The following is an 11,673-nucleotide window of genomic DNA, read 5'->3' on the forward strand; positions in this document are numbered from 1 at the left end:
TTTTAAAAGATGCAAATTATCAGGTCCCATCCCAGACCTATGAAATCACAAATTGGAGTCTTCCATATGTTCCAACATGCCTTCTAATAGATCCAGTGCTTGTTAAAGTCTGAGAACCACTGCCTCTTCCTGAGGTCTAACAATGACAAGCAGGAAGCAGAAGGGCCTTTCCCCCTTCTCAGCAGTGACCACAGCCACTCAGAAACACTGAATTCCATTAACATAATGGGAGGGAGGGAGGGAGGGAGGGAGGGAAGGAGACATCAAGGCTCTAGGAAATCTAAAAGATCATTACATCACATTCTTGTCTGCTTTGAGATGTCAAATACACTGATTAGAAAATTTACATCCTTAAATCTTTTACATTCACACTTGAAATAAATGCATAAAAGGTAGCTACATTTAAGATCATATTAGAATCAGAAAATTCAAACATCCAAAAAATGCACTTAGTGCTTATATTTCTACTAGAACATTTTACCATTTCTCTCTTGAATTATTCGAATGGCTTGAAGCTGCATTTCAATGTTTTTCTGGACCATCATTGATTTAAAGAGAGTAAAATCTTCTGCTGCCAACACGGGCTGCAAAATGGCCTGTGGAAAGAAGTCTGGGGTTAAATGAAGATTCAAGTGTTGAAACTATTTGCTTCACATGCAAATGATTTCCACTGGGGGCGGGGGGAAGCACATTAACTCATGGATGCCACATCATCATTATGGTGAGATGATTCAAATGGACAATTTAAAAAATAATTTTTGTTTTGAGACAGGGTCTCACTATTCAGCCCAGGCCAGCCTTAAACACATTAATTCTCTTGTCTTTGCTTCCCAAGTGCTGGGATTGCAGAAGTGTGATGCCCTGCTAAAATTTTAAGTCTTTCGATGGAGTTCTGAATTTATTCCAGGTGTGCAAGGCAGGTTCAACATTTAGAGGGTATCATATGATCCTATCAATAAATACAGAAAAGAGCTTTTATTTAACACCAATGCATGCTTTTAAAAACAAAAAACAAAAATACTCCTACATTAAACCTCTGCCACCCAGGGCTCAGAAACCATTGCAGAAGGAGGGGTGGAAAGACTGTAGCCAGGGACAGCGGATGATCACAAGGAAACAGTTTTCCAGCTGGCTGGGAACTTGCTGCTATGAACTTACAGCAATGGTGACAGCATGCACAAGACCTATGCAAACTCAAACCAGACAAAAATCCAGCACAGAAATAAGAAAATGGGTAAGAAACCCCAACCTTACCTAAAGAACTATTGGCAGCTGATCAATGCTGGGTGAGGGAGAGTTGGTATTCTTTAAGGGACTGAGGCTAGACAGGCTGACCAGGCTCTAGTGGCTGAACTTACACTGAAGAACATCTGGGGACACAAACTTGCCTCAATAGGCCTTAACATACATGACAGAATGCACCAAATTCGGAGGGCGGGGGCTATGGGGAGTACAGATAGGGGAAATGCACAAAAATTCAATTAAAAATATTTTTTAAAACAAAAACTAAGAAAACCAAAACCTCAACAAAAGGGAAGAGAGGAATTTTCTCACCCTTGTAAAGAACATCTATTTTCAAGATTTTTTTTTAAACTTGTGTAGTATATACATGCATGGCTGCATGAGTTTACATGCACTAGGAAGCTGCAGAGGCTAGAAGACAGCACTGGATACCCTGGAACTAGAGTTACAGGCAGCTGTGAGCCACCTGATATGGGTGCAGGGAATTGAACCTGGGTCCTCTGCAAGAACAGAGCCATGTCTCCAGCCCCAAAAACATCTATTTAAAAACCTACAGCTAAACAAGGTGTGGTGGGACACGCCTGAAATCCCAGCACTTGAGAGGCAGACACAGGAAGATCAGGAGTTCAAGGCCAGCCTGCTACATAGTGAGTTTGAGGCTAGCCTGGGCTACTTCAGGCCCTGTCTCAAGGAAACAAAAATAAGATAAATAAAAACCTACAGGTAACATCATATTTAGGAAACTATATGCTTCCCCACTAATATCAGAAATAACTCAAGGATGTCCCCTCTCACAACTCCCACTCAACACCATAAGCAGGTCTTAGTTAACGTAATAAGACAAGCTTTTTTTTTTTTAATTTTACCAATTGGAAAGGAAGAAATAAAACTGTTTTTGTTCACAGATGACATGACTGTAAAATATACAAGAAAAACAGTTAACTGCTTTCCAATGAACAATCAGAATTTGAAATTAAAAACATTTGCACTAGCACTACAAAAGGGAAGTAGAAAGAAATCCAAAAACAAGATCTGGATCAGGACTTTCATACATTTTCCACTTGCAACACCTTTTTGACTAAGAAATTTTCATGGTATACAGATATTCAAAATAAGTAGACAAAAATCAAACATTTGGTGCTAATAAGTCATTAAAAAAATTACTTTAAAACAATTCTTGGGCTAAAAATACAGCTCAGCTGGTAGAATGCTTAAATGGTATGTACAAAGCTGTGGGTCTGATCTCCAGAACCACATAAAACCAAGTGTGGTGGTACAGGCCTGTAACCTTAGCACTCAGGAGATGGAGGCACGGAGATCAGAAGTTCAAGGTCATGCTCAGCTACACAGCGAATTCTAGGCTAGCCCGGAGACACATGAGTCCCTAGCTCCAAAATTTATTTGATATACATATTTAAATATAAGAGCAAGTTTGCATACTAATGAGATGGATATGCTTATTTTTACATAAAGAAACAAATCTTTGCTGAATATCTGATACTGCAGGACATACATATCTTCAACATTTGTCAGAAGTGATCAATATTTTGGTTTTATAATCATCAATGCTGGGGGGCTGGAGACATGGCTCTTGCAGAAGACCCAGGTTTGATTCCCAGCACCCACATGGTGGCTAACCATCATCTGTAACTCCAGTTCCAAGAGATTCGATGCCTTCTGATCTCCATGAACAATGCACAGGTGCACTTACGTGCGTGCAGGCAATATACTCATACACATAAAAAAATTAAAATTAAAAAATAAAATAAAATAAAAAATAATAATCATTAATGCTGAGAATGCCACTTCACATAAATATGCAGTATAAAATGGAAGCAGTATTTTTAGGGTCATTTCAGAAATTAGAAATTCTGTCTTAATACCAACCCAAAATTCATTGAACAAATTTTTTATGAAATAGAAGTCAGCAACTCTGACAGCAATTTTTAAAATCAAATATTCTAACACAATACAATCCAAACATACACTAATTTGAGCTGGGTGTAGTTGCACACACCTTTAATTCCAGCACTCTGAGGGCAGATCTCTGTGACATTGAGGCTAGCCTGGTCTAGGGAGTTCCAGGCCAGCTGGGCTACAGGAAGACCTTACCTCAAAACCAAAGATAGACTAATTTATATACATGCTGAGAAATGACAATAGGAAAATGCTGTCTTTGTTTTCTATCATTAAACTATTATGTTTCTATAAGAGCAGGAAGATTGTATGAACAGTAAAAATACTGCAATTCCTAACATTCAGTAGTCTCCACTTGAGGCCAAGGTGTTTGAAGCAGTACTCCCTGGTGTTACATGGGCTCATATGCAGTGCAGAGTGAGCATGTTGCACGTTTTCAACAGGGCTGCAGTGAAGTCTTGTTCCCCAGCACAGGCAAGCACTGCCAGAAACACTTCACATACGGTGCACATTTGATCTTCAGATTATTTTTGGTTCAGAAACTTCTTACTGTTGCCAAATTTTTCAAGACCCCTCTCCATTCAGTTATGTGATCCCATGTGGGGGTCTGGACCCACAGTTAGAAAACAGTTTGGGGAGGGGGAAGAAAAAGAAAAAAGAGAGGAAAAAAAAAAAAAGGAAAATAGTTTGGCAGTTCCTTACAAAGGTAAACTCTGTAAGAAGTTTACCATCTGATCTTGCAATCTACTCCAGTTATTTACCCAAAAGCCTGCATACAAGTATTTATAGCAATTTTATTCATAATTGGTCCAAATTGGAAACAACCAAGATGTCCTTCAAAAATAATAAACAGGGACTGGAGAGATGGCTCAGCACTTAAGAGCTCTGGCTGCTCTTGCAGAGGACATGGGTTCAATTCCCAGAACCCACATGGCAGCTAACAAGCATCCATAACTCCAGTTCCAGGGAACCTAACACCCTCTTCTGACCTCCAAGGGCATTGCACAACACAAGTGTACTTATATACATGCAGGCAATACACTCATACACATAAAATAAAAATAATAAAATATTCTATAATAATAATAATAAACTGTGGTATAGCCATACAATGGACTATTACTCAGAACGTACCTTGAAGTCACAGATATCGAGAAACTTTAGATGGATACTGATTAATAAAAGAAGCCTCTAGAAAGACTACAGACCATATTTCCAATTATATGAAATTCTACAGAAGAAAAAACTATGGAAATAGTAAAAAGACCAGTGGTTGCCAGGAGCCTGGGACAAGGCCAGGAGGAATAAATATGTGGAACACAATAAATTGTGGGGAGGGGTAGAAAACCAGTTTGTATGATACTGTAATCGTGAATATATGACACATGTGGCAAAACCCATAGACCTATACAATGCAAAGAATGAAATAATGTATCAGTATTGGTTCAATAATTATAGCAAATATACTACACTAATACAAGGTTTTAATGAAAGAAATATCTGTTCAATTTTCTGTAAACCTAAAACTACTGTAAAAATAGTCTACTGATTTTTTTTTTTCTTAACTGGCACTCATACATAATAGAGTGTATTATCATGTATGTTTTGGAAATTAAATGGAAATAACACATATATATTCTTTTCAATAGTTATTGAAAATAAATATAATTTTCCCAAGTTATTATTACTATAAAACAAGCATTTCTATAAGTATTAATTTCAATCTTATGAAAGTAAAAGCAAGTCAAACTATTTCTGGTTATGTAGAAGTCCCTGGCTTTTGCCATACACTGAAATTAATTATAAGCTTTATATTCACACACACAAAAAAAATTCACAAGCTTGTGGTAGAAGTTACTATTTCAAATGGAAAATATCACAAAATTCTGGTTCACTTGAAGGTAACTAAAATAGTAAATATTTCACTATTTATTATACTGCTATGTTTTTCTGAACTTATAGAAGGATATTCTAATCCAAGAGCTTTTTTATTATTAAGAAATCACAGACATATTAACAGAAAAGTATGCTGATAAAAGGTGAGCTGGGGGCCAGCAAGACAGCTTAGAAAGTAAAGGCTCTTGCCACCAAGCCTGGCAACCTGAGTTCAATCCCCAGAACCAACATGGTGGAAAGAGAAAACTGATGCCTGCAAGTTGCCCTTTAACCCCCAATCATGCACCATAGCATGCACAAGCCTACATACACACACACACACACACACACACGCACACATACACACAATATTTTTAAAATTCCAGAGTAACACTTTTTTAAAGTGAGTTAGTTTTTCTGTGTTGTTTTTGTCTTTATTGTTTTAACACTACATCTAAAGCACTACTTACACTCTCGCTGGCTTTACTACATGAGTATGCCAGGACTAGTGATCTGGGGCTAATGATGACTAAACTGAAAGAGGTGAAAGCATTCTGCAAGCCTCTTTTTTTTTTTTTTTAAAGTGTCTCACGATGTTGCCCTGGCTGGCCTGGAACTCACAAAGATGCACCTGCCTCTGCCTCGTGAGTGCTGGGATTAAAGACCTGGGTGCCATGCCTGCAAATCTTCAGCAGTATAATTCAATGAAAGTGGCAGCTATTTTGGAAAAGCAACCCCAAATCAATCAAAACAAAAATTACCTCTTATGTTACCCATGTTCCTTGAGCTCATTTTTAGGCATCCTAGAGTGGCATGCTGGAACCAACATTCTGTTTTTCATGTGTGAAAATTACATTTCTGCAAAGCAGCAAATAATGTGCTTAAGATGCCTTTTCAGGAATGCTGGGATCCTGTGTTGATTCACTGTCACCATTCAGGGTCTGGTGACTAAGCTTGTTCCAGCAGAGAGTAATGCTAACTAGTACACATGAGGATTGAACCCATTACCCTGTCCCAACAGCACATTGCTAATCAACCACCAAAATAGGCATAGCTAATAAGAAATGCTTCAACTTATTGATCACTTAACACAACAGACACTGTACTAAACGTCTGATGTCTATTATCACTTAAGTTTCACAAAAACCCTTCAAAGGAGATAATATTGTTTTTATGGACATGGAAACTGAGAATGAAAAAGGTTAAGGAAGTAAAACGATAACACAGCTTCTGTCCATCATCTTCCAGCTAGTAATGAAAAATCCAGAACACAGAAGCAGGCAGGCCCATCTGTCTCAAAGGGCCTTGCTTCCTTTTTTATGTAGCAACACTGTTCTACCAATAAACTCCGAACACTGAAAGATAAGTGGTAGAATGTAAGAAAAGATGTATGGATCTTGATCTGAAAACAATATTTTAAAACTGAATATCTATATTCACAAAGAATTCAAAGTTATGTTGATAATGCAAGTAAAAGATAGTTGTGTTTACTATTATACTCCCCTACTTGGGTTCTTCTACTTTACAATGGTACAAAATATACATTATGTAGAAACTATATTTTGATTATTGAACTTTAATTTTTTCACAAGTTAGCAATACGCAATGTGAGGACCATTCTTTTTTAAAATGTGTGTGCGTGTGTGTTTGTGTGTATGTGTGTGTGTTTGTGTGTATGTGTGTGTGTGTGTGTGTGTGTGTACTGTGTGCATATGTTTCACAGCATGCATGTGGAGGTCAGAGGACAACTTACGGGAGTCAGTTCTCTCCTTCCACCATGTGGGCTCTGGGAATCAAACCCAGATCACCAAGTATGGTAGCAAGTATCTTACTCACTGAGCCATCTCACCAGCCCCAAAACTACATCAGGTTTTTTTTTTGGGGGGGGGGGGTCCTGTGTTTTGGGTTTTTTTTTTTTTTTTTGAGGGTGGGTTGTTGTTGTTACCTTTTGTTTGTATCTTTTTTTATTTAAAAAAAAATTTTTATTTGGTGTGTGAGTGTTTTGCCTGCATGCATTTCAGTACATCCACGTCATGCAATGCCCACAGGCCAGAAGAAGGCATTGGATCTCCTGGAACTAGAGTTAAAGATGGTTGTTAGTGGACATGTGGGCTGCTGAAAACCAAACCAGGGTTCTCTACAAGAGCAGCCAGTACTTTTAATCACTGAGTCATCACTCCAGCCCATTTATTTATTTAAGATTTATTTTTAATTTTTAATTTTTATTTTTATTACGTATATATGCATGTTTCTGGTGTTAGTATGTGTATGTGCCTGTGTGTGTGTGTGTGTGTGTGTGTGTGTGTGTGTGTGTGTGCACCTAAGGAAACCAGAAGAGATGGAATGGGAATTATAGGCTATGAGCCGTCTGATATGGGTGCTGGGAACTGAAGGGTCCTCTGCAAGGGCAGCAAGTGCTCTTAACCAATAAGCTATCGCTCCAGTTCACTGCTTCCTGATGCTATAACAACAACAAATCACAGCTCCTAATCAACCGTGCGATCACAAGAAACAGCTGATATTCTACAGTACACCAAGGTGCTAAATTATAGTGTGGATTAAGTGCATTTCTAAATTAGAGTATTTTCAATTTACAATGGGTTTATCGGGACATAAACACATCCTAAGTTGAGAATCATCTGTAATTTTCAAGCAAAGTATTCCTATTCTACTAAAAAGAAGAAAATAATACCCATTATTGTTTCTTAGGCTAAAGCTATGGTACACACAGAAGAAAAGCTATTGGTAACCTACAAAACTTGACAATTTTGCTTTATAGAATTCTTAGCTAATAAAATCAGGTACTTGTTTACATTAATATAGACATATGCCAATAAACATTTCATTATTTTCTGTTCTATTTTTTTGAGACAGAGTCTCAGTATGTAGCTCCAGGTGGCCTAGAACTTGCTATGTACACAAGGCTGGCCTCAAACTCACAGAGAACTGCCTCCCATCCACCTCTTGAGTGCTAGGATCAAAGGAGTCCACCACCAGGCCTGGCCAGCTCATTTTTATTAACATGGTGTTATAGTAAAAATTTTCTAGCTCTACAATCAGGGATGATATTAAATGAGAAGAAATTATGCAAAAAAACATAATTTTGTATGAGGTATAGCTCAGTGGGCACAGAACTTGTCTACCATGTGCAAGGGCCTTACTTTAATTCCTCACACTGAAGAAAAAAAAAAGAGTAACAAAGCACTGTGCCAGGAAGTGACCTCTTCACAGTCATAATAATTAACATATATTAAGAACTGCCTACAAGGAACTAAGTTCCCGTCTCTAAACTAGTAACTAGAAATGCAAACTAGGATAACAAAAACAGCTCCAAAGACTTACAATCTAGCAGGCCAAGCAGATTTTTAGAAATCTGTAATTTAAGGCAGAGCACCAAAAATATCAACTTAGGGGAAGGAGGAGCTCTGATCTGACTAGAGGGGGCAGCAGGATGCAACAGTTTGGGCCAGGCCCAGATGCCAATTCCTTTGGGTTAAGGAAGCGATGATGGAATGGTCTGAGGAGAGAGCCATACACTTCAGATTAAGGGACAGTATAAGTAAAACCAGGTGCATAAATGCTTGTGAGGGGCCTAGATTGATGACAGTATACAATATATTGAAGAATTATAACAGGACAAAGCTGAAAATACAATTCAGAATAACATAATAAGTGATCCTCATCACATCTTGGTAAGGAATTACACTTACTTTAGTCGACGACGGAACACAAACATGTTTTTAAGAAGGCTGTTTGGGGGGGAGGAGCTAAGGATATGTAAGCTGAGAATGCCAGGAGGCACCTCTCTCACCATTTTGTGTGGCTGTTGGGAAGTCACAGGATCTACTATATTTGAGTGTGGACTTTGCAGTGCAGCCGTAAATGGGGGGCACCACTCTTCTGTAAATAAACCACCCCCACCCTATGCTCTGTTAGCAAACCCAATAAACTAGTTAGGATTTAAAAAAAGAAAAAAGAACAGAGCTAATGGAAACCTTCATTATTCCACCAAAGTTGACCCAATGTTGGCAACTCCTTTGGTCTTTGGGGGGTGGTTTTTGGTCTTTTTGGAACAAGGTCTACCTATGACCCCACCTGGCCTGGAGCTTGCTGGGTGGACCGGGCTGACCTCAAGCTCACACAGATCTACTGGACTCTGCCTCCCAAGTGCTAGGATTGAGAATGTGTGTGACCATGCCTGGCTTTAGTCCTTGATTTCTTATCCCTACTTTTCTACCCTTAAACTTCATTGTATATATTTGTTTATGTAACCTGCTTCAAGTTATTTCTGGAAAAATGTGTTAAAAATTGCTTCTCTTTGGAATAATAAAAATATTCTTTAAAAAAAAAGAAGGCTGTTTGGGTAGAAGTACTGCCTCCCTATCCTCAACCTCTAAGCAAGGGCTCTCGGCTCTGGGGCTGATAGATTTGACCCCCTGCTTACTGAATGGCAGACTTCAGCCTAGCTGCGTCCTAGCACTCTGCTTTACTTCCTCATTAACAGGTGGAAGTTAAACAGTGCCATGATGATTAAATGAGATCGCACCAACAAAATGTCTAAAACATAAACTAGTGAACCCAGCAAGGTGGTTCACAACTGCAATTCCACACCTGGGAGGGTGAGGAAGAAAGATCATGAGTTCAAGACTAGCACAGGCAACATAGTGAATTTGAGGCCAGCCTGGGGTACATCACGAGTCCCTGTTTCAAAAATGAAAAATAAGAAATTATATTGGCCCCTTTAATCTTTGGTTATACTTTCCTTTTGGGTGTTTAAGGCCATAGAGTTGGCCCAGATAAACCAATTTATTTTCACTCTTAAGGTCATTTGAGGATCTGCTCCTCAGGGGTCACATGGGCTTGGGAGAAGCCCCTGGCTCCTTTGTTTTACCAGTTCCGCCTATGTGAAGATAAGTCAAAGGTCCTGCTTGACCATGGTTGGCTTCGCTTGGAAGCATGGAGGAAATGAATCCTCTGTTGAGCCTCCTCTTTGTAGACTGGACACTCCTAGTCGACCTAGGGCAAGGAGCAAAAACTGTCCTTTATGTCCCTCTGGCCAAATTAGTATAGGCCTCAAAATATGTCTGTTAAACACCCAAGGTTAGTTCCACCAGTCTGGTACTTTTAATTACTATGTGCCATGTACATAAATCTTGGGCAAAGATGAATGGTTCTCAAATAAACCTTGCCTAGATATATATTTCTTGATCTGCTATGTATAATTTGTCAGGAGGTTGTTGAACTAATATGGTTCCCTCTGGTTTTTAAAACTAGCTAGGCATTGTTTATCTTTAGAATTGTCTCATCCCTCCATCACGGTTTTCCCACTTAAGGTGCCATAGCTAAAGGCTACATAACAAGCAACAATGCCAGATAGGCGATACCTTCTTTTGAATTGGCCAGGGTGGCCAAAGGGACTCCCAGATAGTAACCCAGCACAGAACTGGGAAAATGAACAGCAGACCCCAATCTTACCTAAAAGAATACTGACAACGGATTGCTGCTAGATGAGGAACAGCTGACCCTCCTAAAACAAAGACCTCTAGATAGGCTGACTAGATTCACCAGAAGGGCAAGTAGTGGGAAATGGCTGGGGGTGCGGACAACACAGCAGACAGTAGCAGGGATATCAGAGTATAAGGGCTCTAGTGGGGGGAGGGAGGCTATGGGAGGGTGCCATCTGGGAAGTGGGTGTATAGTTGAATAAGATGGTTTGGGATGTTCTGTGTGATACACACAAACACACACACACAAAAAATCAACAAATTTTTTAAAAATGTATTATATTTAAGGAGGAAGCATGGAAATTTACGTCATGTTATTTAGTAGAGGTGATAAACATTACCACTGAAATCTACCCAATGACTTTATAGACATGCACAGGCGCCAAGGATCCAAGTGCAACCGATTATGACTAGTAATAATCAGATACATACAGATTAGAGATGCATACACCAACATCTCAGCATTAGTAGCAAAAACAGTCTTTCTGCAAGGAAAAATACATTCTAAAATGAAATGGAGATCTTTTTTAAAGGTTAAAAACTCATTCAATTTTGTCTTACAGGGCTTATACTGAATTCAATATTGTATAACTGTATTAATTCAACTGTGAACCTAGAAACTTGCAGCCACTTGTGAAAGATGTACTCTTGCTCTGGAGTGTGTTACTGAATATGTTAAAGCTGTGGTGAAATGCTTCTGCTCATCATGTAGTTATTAAAAATTTTTTTAAACGATAAAAAAATAATTCTTCAAAGCATAAAAATTTGCTCCTTAATAATTAGATGTGAAAAACATTACCATTGAAATCTACCTGATGACTTTATATCCATGCTCAGATGCCAAGGAGCTCAGAAAGTAACTGACTGTGACTAGTAGTAATCAGATATATAGAGATTAGAAACACAGGTTCAAACATCTTAATGTCAATTGCATTAAAAATGAATTTTTCGCCAGGGCATGGTGGCACACGCCTTTAATCCCAGCACTCAGGAGACAGAAGCAGGTGGATCTCTGTGAGTTCAAGGCCAACCTGGTCTACATAGTGAGTTCCAGGACAGCTGGGGTTACAGGGAGACCCTGTCTCAAAAAGACCAAAAAATAAAATAAAATAAAAATAATAAACAAAATAAGATG

At 38.7% G+C, this 11,673-nt stretch overlaps 1 protein-coding gene across 2 annotated transcripts in view; it reads right to left on the reverse strand.

Annotated features, from left to right (window-relative positions):
- Cfap36 (cilia and flagella associated protein 36) overlaps window positions 1–11,673 on the reverse strand; it is a 35,665-nt gene that overhangs the window by 18,779 nt on the left and 5,213 nt on the right. For both annotated transcript variants that reach the window (XM_008823002.3, XM_008823001.2), the window contains exon 4: window positions 482–596. In XM_008823002.3, coding sequence (XP_008821224.1) covers window positions 482–596 — 115 coding nt within the window. The remainder of the gene's footprint in view (window positions 1–481; window positions 597–11,673) is intronic.

This window comes from Nannospalax galili, unplaced genomic scaffold (assembly GCF_000622305.1).
Source record: "Nannospalax galili isolate Female #2095 unplaced genomic scaffold, S.galili_v1.0 scaffold286, whole genome shotgun sequence".
Taxonomy (NCBI): Eukaryota; Metazoa; Chordata; class Mammalia; order Rodentia; family Spalacidae; genus Nannospalax; species Nannospalax galili.